Source organism: Typha angustifolia, chromosome 15 (assembly GCF_048772165.1).
Source record: "Typha angustifolia cultivar Huaian chromosome 15, ASM4877216v1, whole genome shotgun sequence".
NCBI classification, from domain to species: Eukaryota; Viridiplantae; Streptophyta; class Magnoliopsida; order Poales; family Typhaceae; genus Typha; species Typha angustifolia.
In genome coordinates this window covers 19,045,687-19,061,955 of record NC_133253.1, presented here as the reverse complement: position 1 = coordinate 19,061,955, position 16,269 = coordinate 19,045,687, and the positions used below count along the sequence as shown (strand labels likewise).

Below are 16,269 nucleotides of genomic sequence, written 5' to 3'. Positions count from 1 at the left end.
TTTATTAATATCCTTTTAGTTCCCCGAGAAGCTAATCAATTCCCAAATCCCATTGTTGATGTCGAACACTTGTCCAAACACGAATCGTTTAATTTATATGAATTTAACCGGGTTAAATGAGTCCCTAATAGTTTATCTCATTTAAATCAATTTCTCTCTCTCTCTCTCTCTCTCTCTCCATCCACTATAAGAATATTTGTATCTTTTAACAAAATCTCCTAATCTTTTTTATTAAGTGATAAACTAGTTTGTAACTAAATATTATATTTTTCTAAACTGATTTAAGCTATTTTATTTAAAAATAATAATAAGTGTAGCTAACAAAGTGTAGCCGTATCTAAATTCTAAACGCCACAAAATTTACTCAATGGTAATCAGAATCTTTTATCAGAAAAAGAAAAAGAAAAAGAACAGAAGAAAGAAAGAAGAAAAGCACCACCGTCTTTGTCTCGAATTCCTCAGGTCAAGCATTGTTACTAACTTGTTGCCTTTTCATATCCTTAGGGTAGACTTAGACAATTGCTTGACCCCAAACAGCTACTAGCCTACTACTCTACCAGGGGGAATATCGCCATTATCTTCTATCTGCCCAAAAATTGTCTACCCTTCTCCTTTCTACTGGACTCTTTATTCTTTGATTCCCTCGTCAATTCGGTTGCATGCCTCCATGCATTCACCCGTGCAGCTCACCATCACCATCACCACCACCAATCTCCTCCTCTCCCGAGATGCCCAACACCAACAAAGCAAAAAGAGAAAAGGAAAACCCTAAAACAAACCCCACACCCTCCTGTCCTCTCCCTCTCCTTCAGCTTTCACTTTTACACCCCACTCTTTTATTAAATTGTATATATAATTCCCCCCCTTTTTTTTAACCCTCTCTTTATCTATGACTTCCCATCCCTTACCATCATCATCAACAGCAACCAACCCTCCACATGCAAACAAAATCCCAATCTCCACACAAGAAGACAAGGTAGCAGAGCAACCAAAGTACGTAGCAATGGAGCTACTATCCCAGATGTGGTCATTATTGGGTCTCCTCACCGTCCTCCAAAACGTACTCCCCTCTCAACTCCTCTCCCTCCTCCACTCTGTTTGGCAGTCTCTCCAAGACTCGCTCACTCCTTACTCCTACTTCGACGTCCCCGAATTCCTCGGCTCCTCCGCCGTTGAACCCAACGACCTCTACCGGCAGGCCCACCTTTACCTCCACCACTCCCTTCTTGTCTCCTCTTCCCCTTCCTCTTCCTCTTCCACTCGCCTCACCCTCTCGCTTCCTCGCTCGTACGATTCCTCCGCCTCCACCTCCTCCTCCGCGTCGCCTTCCCTTTCGCTCTCCCCCAACCACTCCCTCGACGACTACTTCTCCGGCCACCACCTCCTGTGGACCCACCACGCAGACACGCTCCAAGACTCCCTTGAAGAGCGTCGCGCGTTCTCTCTCCGCCTCCCGAAGCGCTACGCCGCCGCCCTCCTCCCTGCATACCTCGCCCACCTCTCCGCAGCCGCTGACCGCCTCGAGCGCTCCTCCCGCCCCCGCCGCCTCCACACCAATTCACCTAATGGTGGCGCTTCTTGGTCGTCGATCCCCTTCCGCCACCCCGCCACATTCGACACCCTCGCCCTCGACCCGGCGGTGAAATCCCTCCTTCTCGCCGACCTATCCACATTCGCTGGCGGCCGGGAGTTCTACCGCCGCATAGGGCGACCGTGGAAGCGCGGTTACCTCCTCCACGGTCCACCTGGCTCAGGTAAGCTTAAGTAGAGAACGACACAGTTTATTTTTAATAGATTCAAGTCGTGAATTTTAAATTAAACAAGCAGCACACATACATAGGTGGAGTGATAAAAAAAAAAGAGCAAAAGGAAAGGTGCAAATTATAAAATTCCTTAATCTTTTGTAGGTAAATCATCCCTCATTGCTGCCATGGCCAATTACCTCCGGTACGACGTCTACGACCTCGAGCTCACTCGCGTCACAAGCAACTCCGACCTCCGGAGCCTCCTCATCCAAACCACCAACCGCTCGCTCATCGTAATCGAGGACATTGACTGCTCCCTCGACCTCACCGGCGACCGCCGCAGTAAAGTTACCTCCAAGAGGAGGAAGAAAAGAAAGCACTACATGCACGTGCAATCTTCAGACGACGACGGCAGCGACTCCGACAATGGCGGCAGAGAGGAAGGCAAGGTGACGCTGTCGGGATTGTTGAACTTCACCGACGGGCTGTGGTCGTGCTGCGGGGAGGAGAGGGTGATCGTCTTCACGACGAACTACGCCGACGAGGTCGATCCGGCGCTGCTGCGGCCGGGACGGATGGACGTGCACGTGAGGCTGGGGGCATGCGGAATGCACGTGGTGAGGGAACTGGTGGAGAGGTACGTAGGCGTGGAGGAGCACGAGTTGTTAGGGGTGGTGGAAAGTTATATACGGGACGGGGCGGAGATGACACCGGCGGAGGTCGGGGAGGTGCTGTTAAGGAGTAGGGAGGAGCCAGAGACGGCAATGAGAGATCTGGCGGCGGAGATGAAGGCGAGAGCAAATGGTGGAAGAAGGGAGGAGGAAGAAGGGTGGGAGGAGTCGGCGGCAGAGAGCTCGGAGGGGTCCGGGGAGAAGAAGGGGAAGAAGGGGAGAGTAGGATGGGAGGGGAGGGTGAAGTTTTTGGGAAGGCTTAGGAGTTTGACTAAGTCTGACTCAGGGAGGAGAGGGGTGTAAAAAGTACGTGTGCTAGTGTTAGCCTTAGGCTGCAGTCGTCTGTACCTCTCTTGTTTTTTGCTGTCAGGAATGCTATGGTTTCGTTTTGGTATTAATATGTTAGTTTTGTGGAATTAATTTGTTTCATATGTAAGATAAGTAGCTAGCATCAATGTTGTTTACGCTTTAGCATAAAGTGAGCTCATCCAGATGCCTGATGTTAAACTTAAATCAACTGACCAGTTGGGTTGTATATGGATTGTGTTCAAGTATTTTGTTCAACTAGTTTAATGAACACTAAACTAATATAGTAATCAAACATTAGATTAAGCACTGTGTAGTCTGTGTGGACATATGAACTCTAGCACAGAAGATGTAATAAATGGTTCTAATCCCGAAAAAGAGAAAACAAACAAAATGAGAAAAAACAAACAAAAAACCGAAGTGTAGACAAACAAGTGAGTACCTGCCAATCCCCCAACTCAAACAATCTGATCTATAAGCCATCTACAGAGAAATAGAGCACCTATGAATCAACCCTTCAACACAAAGCAACTGCCCCTACTTGGCCATAACACGGTTAAAACTTAAGAGAAAATGTCTGAAACCAAGCAAAATTGCAGTTACCTCCACTGCATTGCTTGTTATTACATTCTGAATGCTGTCAGTGCTCAAATCTATGGTAACTGTGCAAAAATCCATGCTTTTTCTATAAATATACACCTAGATAAACATATTTATGTCTAGTTTTAGCCAACGAGAACCAGCAGAGCAGGTCAACAAGCTAAAGAAACAGGAAATGGTGTGTTTTTCAATCCAATCGGTAGTCAAAGTCTTAACAATGAAAAGGAATAACTGGGATATGATGTTCAACGCTCTGGTCCCACCCAAGCATGACAAGTGAGGAACCATGAGAAACACATAGTTAGATTGATAGATCTTATAACCACCTTTTCTTTTGCTCTCTCATTCCAGCAAAGGACATCATCAGCAATATATCATTCCTGCATTTCACAAGTAGGCTACTAAGAGACTGTCACAGTTTCAAAACAGTCAGCTCACTGAAATTATACTTTGTCCCAGAAGGTTTGATCAATCACACAAAGCATCATTAATTCATTGTGCAAATACAATTCATGTCAACTCAGGCATAATTATTCCCTTAAAAGTACTTAATCATGAAATATGCAAGTAGTCATAAATTTGAGGAGGCATTCGCAATTAGACTGCCTACAATTCAATGAGCAGTACTACATTAGTACATACCTGTTAGGTTAGGTTAGACAAATGCAGAAGTGTTTCCTCAATCAAAACCAGCAGGAAACTTATGGAGAGCAGAACTGGTCAGGCATCTAAACTGAAGGTTCCTTATACCAAGAAGAAACAGAACTTGTACCAAGAAGTAACAACCAGAAGAAGAAACAGAACTTGTACCGAGAAGAAGAACAATATAGTAATATACAGTACTACAGATTAACTGACTGCAAGTTGCATGAATCTTTATGCTCTACCAATATTAACGGCTTCCTGTATATCTGAAGAAGGTATCATAAATTTTAAATCACTCAACTAGTACAAGTTGCATATGCACACATTCAACTCTGAGTTCTTTAGGTTTCACATAAAACTGTACACAAGCTGTAACAACGAAAATACAGCCAATATTTGTTCCCTTTTGCTCCACTCATGTTAATATTCATGAAATAGTTGAAAAGGATTGTGTTTACTACTGAACTGTACTAGGGGGATTTTTGGCTTCATGTGTTTCAAAATGCAGCATCTTAGTGTTAAATAAAATTAATATAAACAAAAGTCTTATATCTTTCATCTTTTCTTCCTATCAAAGATTGAGAGAATGTGTTTTAACATCCACTTAATTGAAATGGGTGTCAAGATGCTATGTGTGAGCCCATCTAGTTCTTGGAAAAGACATTTATAGAATTTATAAACTAAAACTTAGTTTTCATATTATACTTCATGTGTAAATGTAGTGTTTCCAAATACATAAAGCTAGCCAAAATTGGTAAGTTAGAATCACAGAATTGTAACCCAAAGGCTGTATCATGGAAATGATTTAGGAGACATTTGACTTTGTGCATTTGAAAAAACTGTATCTACATATATAAAGTGTAACACAAAGATTAATTTTTAATTTATAGATCCTATGAAATATCCTATCCAAGAGATAAAATGGGCTCACATGCATCATTTTGATATTCGCTTTAATTGAGTGGATGTCAATCAAAACACACTTGCTTAAGCTTTAATGGGTAGAAAAGAGAGAAGATACAACACTTCTGTTTACGTTTGTTTCTCATTTAACACTAGAGATATTGTATCTTAAAACAATATATTGGTTAGGTCTGATGTTGACTGGTAGGAGCTTTGTACTGTATATGGTTACAACCCTCAGTGGTTTTGCTTAGTATTGTTTTGTAGTTATTGTGCAGGTTATGCTTTGATGATGTGGGGGGTGTTTGTGTTAACATCCTCACTGGGGTTAACAGATTTATATTTCAATACAACAGGGCTGTGGCCTTTTGTAAAGAAGAAGATGTTGTATCTTAAACATGTGAAACCAAACATTTTCTTAGTAAGGCTACCTTATCCTAGACCAGTTTCCCAAGAAAATCTTTAATATCTTACTATTTGTGTCCCTTTGCCGTACTGAACAATGTGGATTGCAACAGATTAAAAATGACAAATTGTTGCATGAGCTATATTACACTGTAAATATAGAAACACAATTTTCTAATAATAAAAAAAATTAAAAGTGAAAGCTTTATACTGTGAATAAAGAATACACCAATAGCACGAGTGTACTGCAGTTCTTCATGCATATAAACATAATGTTTGATTATATAGCATATCAAAGCAAAGATATGATACAAATATTGAGAACATCTAATTTGAAATAATAATATCAAAACAAGATCAATACATTTAAATGACATATCCTTTGAGCAGGGCAGACGAATCAAGCTAGATAATCTCTAGATTTTGAAGATAAATTTGCACCTGTTTACTTGATCATATCTCATAGAGAAGAAAGAAGTAAAATTGCACATATTTCTAATTCTGAGCTAATGTAACCATCTTCTCAGTTACCATCCTCTTAGCTTTACATGATGACCGATAGCTTTAAGACCTTGAACAAGATCATATAAATAAATATATAAGAATCAGATGATTACCATCACAAGTGGGTAGTGCCGTGGGGAAAGGGAGGAAGCCGCAGCACCGCTTGCTCAGTCTCGATCGGATCCGATCTCGATATCTGACGAGAAGCATCAAACCCTATCAGATCAAAGAGAAGGAAGAGAAGCGTCTATCATCAATAGAGCGATGCGAAATGGACGGACAGGATCGCGTAGCAGTGGCTTGGTGTCGTCCTTCGCGGGCCTAAATGGGGGCTTCTTCTTTGCGTCTCCTCCGGCGTTTGGGCCGCCGACTCCAGTGGAAGCTTCCCCTTCTCCACTGCCCATTCGGCTTCCTTTCTCCATTGGGCTCCAAGCCTCCAAAGGAAGTGATGAATGATAGATTTCATTTTATGATGAGAATGGACGTCCGTGATTTAGACACGTCTTTCCTAAATGAAAGGGCCCACTGTGTCAGTTACCAATCCCTCACCCCGGCAATCTCCAGTCACTCACTCGTCTAGTGGGATTATCTCCTCGATACAATCCCCTCTTCCCCAAATCTTTTCGCCGAGAGAGAAGAGAAATATATATCGAGAGAGAGAGAGAGAAGACTTCGAGAGCGTAGAGAGAGATGGGCAGCAGTTGCCACATCTTCCTCTCGAACGCGCTCCTTCCACCCTTCTCTAAAAGTAGAAGCAGCTCACGCACAAAAGGATGTTAGTTCGTTCTCTTTCCCCAATTTTAAGCGCCTTTACTGAGAGATGGTTTTAATCATGAGTGACTGCATCGTTGTGTTTACTATCTTAGTTTAATTCATTTCATGGAGTCTAAGAACAGAAGACCTCAGAAATTAGTTTCCTGTGATAGATAAAGCTTTTTAGTGGCCTAATTTGCTTAAGGTTGTTTGCAGCATTGGTAAAATGCCCAGCTTCAGCCAAATCTCATGTCAGCTCCAGTTTAGGCCATGCTAGTGCGAAGCAGGACAACCCTGAGTCGTCATTGGACTCGACGAATCTTAAGGTTGCGTGTCTGCTTGCTTTCCTTTATAATTGAATTGTTTTTTGTTTCTTTGTTTTTTTTCCCTCATTATATGGTGCAACCTTGATATGTCACTGCTACTATCCTGACTACGGGATTAATTAACAAGTTTCAAATTTGCTTATTTATTTCTTCATAAACGATGAGCATTGCTATCTTAAGTGGTATTTCATGTTTTATTGATGAGTTATGAAAAAGAATGTGTTCATATATATACTTACTCTTTGTAAGAGTTGAGAGACTTTCTGAAATTTTCTGATTCCGGTTGTTTTTTTTCTTAATTTTTTGTGTTCTAATCTCTTGTGCAGGGTGGACAAGAGACTCCTTCAAGACGAAAATGTCTTGCTTGTTTATGTGCAACTGTAGCATTAATAAATGTTTCAGGCTCTTCTATTTGTGCACCTAGTGCGCAAGCCTTGGGTACTATGGGCGAGCAGTTGCCTAATGAAAATGCTGTATGCCGAAATTGTCAGGGAAGTGGTGCTATTATATGTAAGAATACATTCCTTCTTTGCTTGTTTGATTATTTTTCTGTCGCAATGTTATATGATCCATTATCCAGTAACTAGTTGATGTGCTGATAGGACTATGTGCTCTTCTATATTTTTGCAATAACTACATCAGCTCTTTTTGGAATTAGATAATCACAAAGACTAAATGAATGTAAGATTATGAACTACATAAAAATGTTGGATTTCATATAAGGGGAAAAACAGGAGATATGCAGGAAGACCTATGATGAGCAGCAAAATTTGATCTGTTAAACCATGGTGTATGAAGAGGAAGAACTTAAACATACTTTTGCCCTAGTGTTTTATCATCTACAAGACTGACTTATTTAGTTCCAATAATGAAAAGATAGCAGTATCGAATTGACATTAAGATTATCTTTTGAATATTTTAGTACAACCAAATAATATCATTGCTGTTATTTTCAGAAAATGTTCCATTATGAGATCTATAAACAGCAGGGTCATATTTAAGGTTCTCAACTTGTTGAAAGCAAAGATTTATATGCTTCTGATCTTTAGTTTGTTGGCCAAGAATAGGAGGCGCACCTACATAGAGCGCCTACATAACATGGCCGACATGCCCACCATTTGGAACACATTCCATCATTACATGCATAATTATCCTGAGTGAAAGCAACGCAAATTTTGATCATTATCAATTCTGTCACTGGTTGATAAGTACTAAAGTCCTTCCTTAAAAGGTTGTCTCTAACAAAATTATCAGAAAGTAGATTTATAACAAGCACTGAACGTGTTAGTTAAACAAACATCTTGTTCTGATATATGGAGCTGGATCTGATGATTTACTTGCTTCAATTTAGGCGACATGTGTGGCGGCACAGGTAAATGGAAAGCTCTTAACCGGAAGCGAGCAAAAGATGTATACGAGTTTACCGAGTGTCCAAATTGCTATGGTATGTCCTCTATACTGGCTTTGTATGATCTGATATTTACCTTTTTCTTATGGAGGTTGCTCAAGGTTTTATTTGCACTTGCACAAGGATTAGATTGTCCTGTTGCTCATGAACTTTCCAAGGGTCAAGCTTTAATATGTTTGCCATGTAAAGACAGGCTATCAATTATCTGCATACAACATGAAGAATTTGAATACTTTTAAAAGTGATTTCTAACTTTGTTCCTTGCGTTCATTTCTCAAGTTTAACGTGTGGTTAATCTGTCCTTACATTTTAAGCATATTACTCTCTCAGTCCAACAGTAGATAGATTGCCGGATTTCATTTCATTGCTTAATTACAAGCTTGTGAGTAGTGACCCGCATGTAATTAGTGAATACACCTTCTTTTTAATTCTTCTATAATATCCTTCATTCAGTTTCCCTTCTTTTCCTTTCATGTTTAACATTTGCATCACCCTCTCACTACCCTTCGCACACAAAGAAAGACCACCTACCAAATTAATTTCCATCGACTGCCGTTAAATTAGGCAGAAGAGAAACAGTGTTATTGCAGGTGCATTATAATTTCCGTTAGACCAAACATTTGAAAAGCAGACCAACCTATGCTTCATCCTTCCAAACATTAGCCGTAATATGAAATTTGCATTGTCTTAACATATGTTTTTTTTTTAATGGAGAAAGCTGTTTAGCATAAGCTTTGTTATCACCTCCTGCAAATGTAAGAATGAGACAACATATCTATAATTGTGGCGTAGGTCGTGGAAAGCTTGTTTGCCCAGTTTGTCTAGGAACTGGTTTGCCAAACAACAAGGGACTACTTCGGAGACCTGGAGCGCGGAAGTTACTTGACAAGATGTACAATGGTAAGCTATTACCTGACTCCTAGGTAATTTCATGAGCCATATATTTCCAACCTGGAACAGAGCTTGTCCCTCGTGAAGCAGATGTAATCATTCTTACCACAAGCACACAAAAATTAATAGCAGTCACAAAGTGCCCTCAAATTTTGACAATTGAGCAATTTTCTTCCACTTATATTGGCAATGTAACATTTAAACTTGTGCTTAATCAGTGTATTTATTGACATTCTTTTCCATTATATTTTTCTGTTATTTGTTCTGGGTTTCATAAATTAATGATCATTTGCTTGTATCATCTGTTGTCATTATCGATCAATTTGCCACAAGGCATAACATGTGGGCATTATAACAAAAACAGAGTTCACAGATTTATCCTGCTTACAGGTATGAAGTTGAAGACAGATAGGCATTGAAATAGTTCCATCACTTTATTTTGTTTCTGTTTCACAAACAGTATTTACGAAACCTCGTAAAAGTAATGGATCACAGAAGAATAAATTCCTTCGATTCTAGTGACTATAAGCAATTGGCTTTGCTGAATTCATAGGGCTTGCTCTTTGTTCATCTCCAGCAAATTGAGCAATTGGCTGCTAAAATGCAATCCAAGAATATGTTTCTCTTGCTAAGTGCATATGTTTATTGTCGCCAAGTGCTCGTGACAGCCAATTGAGACTGCAGGGGAGGTAACTCAAGATAAATTTTAACATACATGTAAAACGACAGATGATTTAACCAACTCGAATAAAATCTATCTTTTGATTCAAAATTCAATGATTAAGGTGGCATATGCTAAAATCATTAGCGGATAAAACGATATGCCAAAATCATCACAGAAAGCATTAGTTACAATTTGAAATCAACAAAGAGAAGAAAAAAAAAAGCAATCGATTAGTAGAATTACGATTCAGTAGAAGTGTCCGAGCATCTGAATGCATAAGCCATACTATGTATGGATGGCAAATGCCAGAATCTCAGCTCGGCATCACTCTCGGCAACGTACAGCGCTGACAACGCTACGGAAAGAAGCGCATCAGAGACTCTAATTTATTGCCTGTCTTCCTAAATCAACTCAAAAGACAAGAAAAAAAGACATAGAAGAAATTATCCATATTATAAAAAGATCTACAAGAGAAGCTAGACTCAGATCGAAAGATATCGACATTGCTTTATTTTCAAAGCTTCAGCGTTTGATGGTATCTTTACAAAATCATCACTGCCTAGAAGATATACGATCGAATAATATAACCCAAAACCCCAAAAGAAAAAAAAATAGAAATAACAGTGGAAAAGCAACGAAGGGCCTCAGAAATATGAAACGATGATGCATCAAAGAGACCGGCGATTGCCGGACTTCAGATGGTACGGACAATTATCTCAAATCATCGGCCTAGATATTGAAAGAAAATAAAAATATATAGTGATGCGGCTTGGTAAAGAGGTAGACGAAGAGAGTAGTTGACGGGGGTTTATATAGAACGCAAGGAGAAACCCTACCTAATTCTTACTACTATTACATAATTGCCCTTGGTGACGTAAGAGTTTTACTTCATGGTTTCGGGCCTTACGAAGCCCAAGACAAGAATGCTGTTTACTTTTATGGGCCATCTAGTTTGCAAGGGATTAGATTTGAATTATGAACAGCTAAACCAAAAAGGAACCATAGGCTTGAAGGATATATATATATACACACACACCATGCAATATAATTAAGCACGAATGCTAGATTATATTCAAGAATCTTTTTAGTGCAATTACATCGGTATTCCTTGATAAAGAATATATTAATCCTCAAAACTTATAGAGCAGTGGAGGGGTATACATAATGATCAGAAGAAGAACGGGAGCAGTACTACAATTCAGTCAGGGAACATGGTCTTGCCCTGGTTTGGAGTTGAGAAGAGGTTGAAGAGCTTTGACGACAATTGTCATGTTAGGTCTAAAGTCAGCTTCATACTGAACGCATAATGCTGCAACTGCTGCTAGCTGAACATCGACAACAAATGCATTATTTTAGATAAATCCAACAGTTCACTGATCCTGCTCTACTACCAAATCAACAAAAAAAGAAAGAGAGAGGAACAGAAAAAAAAGCATAGAAGGGGTAAAAGAGTACCTTTGCAACAGCCTTTGGAGGGTAGTCATTGTTGAGTTTAGGATCTACACACTGTTTAACTTTGTCTTCGCTCAACCTTGGAGTTGCCTGATTATAGTTGTAATGTAGGTAAGATAATGACGAGTTTAAAAAAAAAAAAAAAATCAAAGTGATATCATCACAAATTCAACCAGTAGATATACCCAAGTAACAAGGCTTTGTTGTCCTTTAGGCATGGTGTGATCTACTGGCTTTCTTCCTGTGAGAAGCTCAAGAAGAATTACACCAAAACTGTAAACATCGCTCTTCTGAGTCAACTGGCCAGTCATAGCATATCTGAGAAATTATAGAACATGAGAAACAGTCTGTGTTGTATTATATATGCAGATACTGAAATTCAGACATCTGTTAAAAAGTAAAATGCTGCAGTTTATTCATTTTCTTTTGTTTTTTCTTGTTGAATGCCAAAGAAATATCATATGGCACCAAATACAAAATGCTCAGGCCCCAAGGAATCTAGTGAAAAATTCGAGCAATTTTAGAGGGACAGGTAAGATGTATCAAGAAACTAAGGAAGCAAGAAATGATTGCAATGGTATAGATGCTGAACAAAGAAGCGAACAAGCTGACTTTAAAACAAGTGGATGATGAACTGTATCAAAAAATAAGAACGTGGTTGCATTGTATCAGCCCAGTTGTAAGATAGTTTGTGAAAACGAGAGAAAAAAAAAAGGTAGGTTCAAGGTATCAAAAGGGAAATGTTTCTTATTGAGATGAGAAGAACTAATTTTCCAGGTCAATCGAAACTAATCCAATTGCAACTGGAAGGTCCGTAGACGGAGATCCAAGAGATAATACAAATATAAAAAAGGTGAAATCAACTCAACATGAGAATCAGTGAGATATAGGCATAAATCCTGATGTTGATACTACAACTAAATACAGGAATGTGGAGAATAAGTAAAATTAACTTACTCTGGAGCATGATAGCCAAAAGTTCCTAAAACTCGCGTAGAATGTAGACGAGCTGCTGAGTCAGGGGACTGATTTGTCAGATTAAAATCAGCAATCTTAGAATTATAATCGTCGAAGAGAAGTATGTTGCTGGATCTGACATCTCGATGGACGACTGGGGGCTGAACTTTCTCATGAAGATACTCTAGACCTCTTGCAGCTCCATAAGCTATCTTCACTCGTTGGTTCCAGCTTAAAGCTGGACCAGGTTCAGCACCTTGTACCCCTTTCCTCCCTGCACGGGAAAATGATTCCCCTAGAGCTACTAACATAGAGCAGCATATTTATTTTCAAGAGACGAAAGATCAATACAGACATACCATGTAAAGTGTCATGTAATGAACCTTTTGTGGCAAACTGATACACCAGTATCCTGTTACTTTCCTCCAAACAGAAGCCCAACAGCTCCACAAAATACTCGGATTTGAGTTTTGAAACCATTGCCAACTATATCAACCATAATGAGCAGAAATATAACAACATTATCATTTAAGTTGTACTAGGAGATATCAATGTCATGCACAAAAATTACATAGAATATGATAATTCATCTGACTAAAAGTAAAGCAGATTCAGAAAATACAATTCACCTGCGCGGTAAAGTCTGAATCGGGCTCTTGTGAGACGGCAGGATCAAGCTTCTTTATTGCAGCATGCTGTCCACTACTTAGAGTCACATCATAAACGCGTCCATATGAACCTTCTCCAATTAAGGCCTTCTCGTCGAAGTTATTTGTCATCCTTTTCAGCTCAGCTAATGATATGACCGGCACCTCAATATTCAGGGCCTTTTGGGGACCTCCATTTCTGGCAGCATTAGGACCTCTGGGATCTCTACCATTACCTATAAGATAAGTTCAAATTCAGCAAAACCTCCAGCATTTTGTGGGGTAAGAATTACGAAAACTTGGCCAAAAGAGGTGTCTGAACAATTGAAATCTTATTAAATGAGAGAAATTCTGCTATAACAGAAAATCTTAACCAACGTTAATTATCTACATGAAAAAATATGCCCAACTTCTTAACCACCTTGATATCCATTTCCCTGCGTCAAATTTGCAAATAGAATTGTTCGTAGTAGCCGCCACCAAAGATATACAGAGAAACACACAGATAGAAAGAACATGTGAAGCATAACATCAAATCATACCGGGGCCATTGCGGTTCGGCTGGGGAATTGCTTGATTAGAAGGTGGGCCAAAATTTTCCTCTTCTGCGCCTCCACAGCACGACATGTTGATCGACCAGGGCAAAAATCAGCAACGGAAATGGTCAATGTCCCGTTTCACAAATTGGGTTCTCAGCCTGACAAAAATCCAAGAATTGTCAACAATGATCGGAGTGGCTTAGGAGGTTTGAGAAACAAATTGCAGCAAACTCGCGGATGATTTCGTAAATAGAAACGAACAGAACAAGTATCAAATTTAACAAGCTATGTACCTCTTACGATATGCGCCAAACAAGAGACAAATGGAAAAAATAGGTCGAAATTTCGCATCAAATAAATATTCACGGGAACTGTGAAGCAACGTTTCTCAATTCGAGATAATGGGTGCGTTGGTATATTTGCGTGTGAAGAGATGGAGAAACTAGCCGTGATTACAAAATTGTCGAATATCCAATGCTGACCACGAGGAGCATCCCCAGTCTAAATTAATCACCACCTTCCCAAACCCATAGAAGAGAAAGGAATCGGTTAGAGAAGGGAAGACGGAAATGGGAAGATCGAGGGGTCTCCCGGGGAAAGCGCTTCTTTATTTGCCAATAAAACATCGTCGACAAATTTAATTATGCATTATAAATATATCCACCCACAAACATACTATATATTACGCAAATAATAATTTGCTTACATGCCACAACTTCGACGTGAATTATAATATTTATTAGTCTACTAACCAACAAAATGTGTCGCAAATGCAATCCACGTAACTAATTATCTTACGTAGGTGATACTTGCCCATTAAGAACACTTGTCCAGAGTTCAGCGATGTGACAGACGTTATTATGTAATCCCCAGCAAAACAAATTGAAATAATAATTTTCTTTTAAAACCTTTGCAGTTATTCCTTTTCTTTTGTGGGAAATAAAATATTTCCTTATAAGATATGTTAGGCCTCGTGCTGCAATGTTCTTCTTGAAAGGACCACCGCTCAGGGCTATCATGGTAGGGGTGTAATTGAGCTGAGCAAAGATCTGATCGAGTTTAAATTAAAAATAATTTCAAATATAAATTTATGATCAAGCTTAAATTAAAATTATTTTAATTTAAATTAATTTTTGAGCTCAATTAATAAATAATTTTAAGAGTTAATCAATTCAAACCAAATTTCTAGAGCGACCTTAAAATAAGGTCTAATTTTAAAATATTTATTATTAGAAATATCTATATATTTTAAAAACAAATGATAGATTATAATTTATAACTAAACTTTACAATATCATAGTAAATAACAATCCACTAAAATAAATTTTAAAATACACTAAAATTATATAATATACATATATAACTCATGTTATATATATATATAATAATTATTTTGAGTCTATTTAATTGAGTTGGCTCGTGATCAAGCTTTGCGCAACTTATTTTTTCGAAACAAGCTTAATTGAGCCTTACTGAGTCAAGCTTGAGCCGACTTAGATTATTTTGACAATCCTGTATCATGGTAGCCCAATGATCAAGTCCAATTAGTTAATCATAAAAATTATGAGTTCTTTTGAAGCTCTAGTGTAAGTTTGACATTCGTAGCAAGATTACGTTTTTTTTTTACTCTATTTAGAGTTGTTTACAAGCTCCTCCCTCTCAAGGATGAGAAGGACACATATTTCTTTTGTTTTATTTGTACTTTTCTTTCTCTTCCTCTATCTTTCATAGTTCTTTTTTTTCTCTCTCCTATTTCGTGCTCATTTTCTTTTGCTTTATGTTCCTATCGTTCCTTCTATTATTTCTATTCATTTTTATTTATGGCTTCCTACCCTCTTTATTTTGCTTTGGCTAGGGCTATTGCAATTGTGATCATCAAGGCTATGGTCACCGTTGCCACCATAACCATTCACTAAAGATCTCTCCATCATTCTCCATAGTCATCTTGTACCGTCGAATCTGCCTCCCTTCTCCATGTTAATTGTCATTGCCTTCACAGTTGCCATCACTACCACTATTGCTATCTTCACCATTGCAACAATCATAACTTTTGATGCTCGCTTCTTGTTTAATTTTTTCCTCTTCCTCAATATAATATGGGTTTGTTGTGTTAGATACATCAAACGTTAATCTAGATTCGATGAGGTCACAATGGAACTGATAAGAGCCCCATTTATCTTGGAGTTGTGGCATACTTTATTTGTTATTTTTTATTTCATTCTTTTGGCTTAACACAATGTGTTATCTAATGTGTTGTTGATGTCCGCAAAGTTTAGGGCTCATTCTAAATTATCTCCCTATATTTTTTGTATCAACTTGTAATATATTGTTTGCAATCTTTTGATTAAAAATAAATGATATCTTCCCTACGAGCTTTCACTGTAACATAACATAAAAATTATAAGTTAATGTTATGAATGACGATATTTAATAATTATTTTTATAAACATGTGATACTAAAGTATAGTTACCCTAATTATGCCTAGTTTTTAAGAGGACTAGTCTAATTATCTAACAGATAATTAACACCTTTATTTAGACAATTATCACCTTTGTTTAACATATCAATAAAATAATGGTCGGTTGGTTAAAAAAAAGCTCATATTATATAAAAATGTTCAGAGTTTGAAATTTAATCACAGAGTATTTAACGAGACATTGTTTAGTTTTCACTTTATAAAAGAAAAAAGAAAGCTCCTTTGTACGATCCAGATTAGCCCGATGCCAATCTGGTCGATAAATAAAAGAAAAGGGAATGGTCCAATGAGAACATGACCGTGTCATAGTGAATTGGAAGCATTTACACGTTTTGAACTCAGTATTAGTTCGCTTCAAAAACACTTCCGTCCCTCT

The 16,269-nt window shown here is 38.4% G+C and overlaps 4 protein-coding genes and 1 non-coding gene across 5 annotated transcripts; 2 read left to right on the top strand and 3 right to left on the bottom strand.

Moving 5' to 3' along the window:
* The first annotated feature begins 890 nt into the window (after positions 1–890).
* LOC140778034 (AAA-ATPase At4g25835-like) lies at positions 891–2,826 on the top strand. The gene is made up of 2 exons (XM_073122552.1): positions 891–1,754; positions 1,908–2,826. Exons 1-2 carry the CDS (start codon positions 1,004–1,006, stop codon positions 2,717–2,719), a joined length of 1,563 nt encoding a protein of 520 aa, XP_072978653.1. The 5' UTR covers positions 891–1,003; the 3' UTR covers positions 2,720–2,826.
* A 663-nt stretch (positions 2,827–3,489) lies between these two features.
* On the bottom strand, positions 3,490–6,221 carry LOC140778036 (uncharacterized). The gene is made up of 3 exons (XM_073122555.1): positions 6,061–6,221; positions 5,893–5,975; positions 3,490–3,702 (listed from the first exon to the last, which is right to left on the bottom strand). Exons 1-2 carry the CDS (start codon positions 6,199–6,201, stop codon positions 5,895–5,897), a joined length of 222 nt encoding a protein of 73 aa, XP_072978656.1. The 5' UTR covers positions 6,202–6,221; the 3' UTR covers positions 3,490–3,702; positions 5,893–5,894.
* Positions 6,222–6,353: 132 nt separating this feature from the next.
* Positions 6,354–9,402, top strand: LOC140778035 (protein PHOTOSYSTEM I ASSEMBLY 2, chloroplastic). Its single transcript, XM_073122553.1, has 5 exons — positions 6,354–6,554; positions 6,749–6,858; positions 7,185–7,368; positions 8,210–8,302; positions 9,059–9,402. The coding sequence occupies exons 1-5, from the start codon at positions 6,470–6,472 to the stop codon at positions 9,187–9,189; spliced, it is 603 nt and encodes a 200-aa protein (XP_072978654.1). The 5' UTR covers positions 6,354–6,469; the 3' UTR covers positions 9,190–9,402.
* Positions 9,403–10,460: 1,058 nt separating this feature from the next.
* LOC140779996 (small nucleolar RNA snoR117) lies at positions 10,461–10,551 on the bottom strand. Its single transcript, XR_012107441.1, has one exon. It is a non-coding gene; the product is annotated as a small nucleolar RNA snoR117 (small nucleolar RNA).
* Positions 10,552–10,882: 331 nt separating this feature from the next.
* LOC140777386 (probable protein kinase At2g41970) lies at positions 10,883–13,907 on the bottom strand. The gene is made up of 8 exons (XM_073121456.1): positions 13,710–13,907; positions 13,420–13,574; positions 12,860–13,113; positions 12,590–12,716; positions 12,231–12,504; positions 11,459–11,591; positions 11,277–11,363; positions 10,883–11,146 (listed from the first exon to the last, which is right to left on the bottom strand). Exons 2-8 carry the CDS (start codon positions 13,502–13,504, stop codon positions 11,024–11,026), a joined length of 1,083 nt encoding a protein of 360 aa, XP_072977557.1. The 5' UTR covers positions 13,505–13,574; positions 13,710–13,907; the 3' UTR covers positions 10,883–11,023.
* Between the last annotated feature and the right edge of the window lie 2,362 nt (positions 13,908–16,269).

Bases quoted from the DNA above. Each gene is read 5' to 3' on its own strand.
- LOC140777386 (XM_073121456.1), bottom strand. From the start codon at position 13,504: ATGTCGTGCTGTGGAGGCGCAGAAGAGGAAAATTTTGGCCCACCTTCT. The intron at 12,717-12,859 runs GTGAATTGTATT...TGGTTGATATAG, and splicing joins ATTCAGACTTTACCGCGCAG to TTGGCAATGGTTTCAAAACT. The intron at 11,592-12,230 runs GTAAGTTAATTT...ATAATTTCTCAG, and splicing joins TTTGGCTATCATGCTCCAGA to ATATGCTATGACTGGCCAGT.
- LOC140778034 (XM_073122552.1), top strand. From the start codon at position 1,004: ATGGAGCTACTATCCCAGATGTGGTCATTATTGGGTCTCCTCACCGTC. The intron at 1,755-1,907 runs GTAAGCTTAAGT...AATCTTTTGTAG, and splicing joins CCACGGTCCACCTGGCTCAG to GTAAATCATCCCTCATTGCT.
- LOC140778036 (XM_073122555.1), bottom strand. From the start codon at position 6,201: ATGGAGAAAGGAAGCCGAATGGGCAGTGGAGAAGGGGAAGCTTCCACT. The intron at 5,976-6,060 runs GTCCGTCCATTT...GCTTCTCGTCAG, and splicing joins AGCCACTGCTACGCGATCCT to ATATCGAGATCGGATCCGAT.
- LOC140778035 (XM_073122553.1), top strand. From the start codon at position 6,470: ATGGGCAGCAGTTGCCACATCTTCCTCTCGAACGCGCTCCTTCCACCC. The intron at 6,859-7,184 runs GTTGCGTGTCTG...TCTCTTGTGCAG, and splicing joins TGGACTCGACGAATCTTAAG to GGTGGACAAGAGACTCCTTC. The intron at 7,369-8,209 runs GTAAGAATACAT...GCTTCAATTTAG, and splicing joins GGGAAGTGGTGCTATTATAT to GCGACATGTGTGGCGGCACA.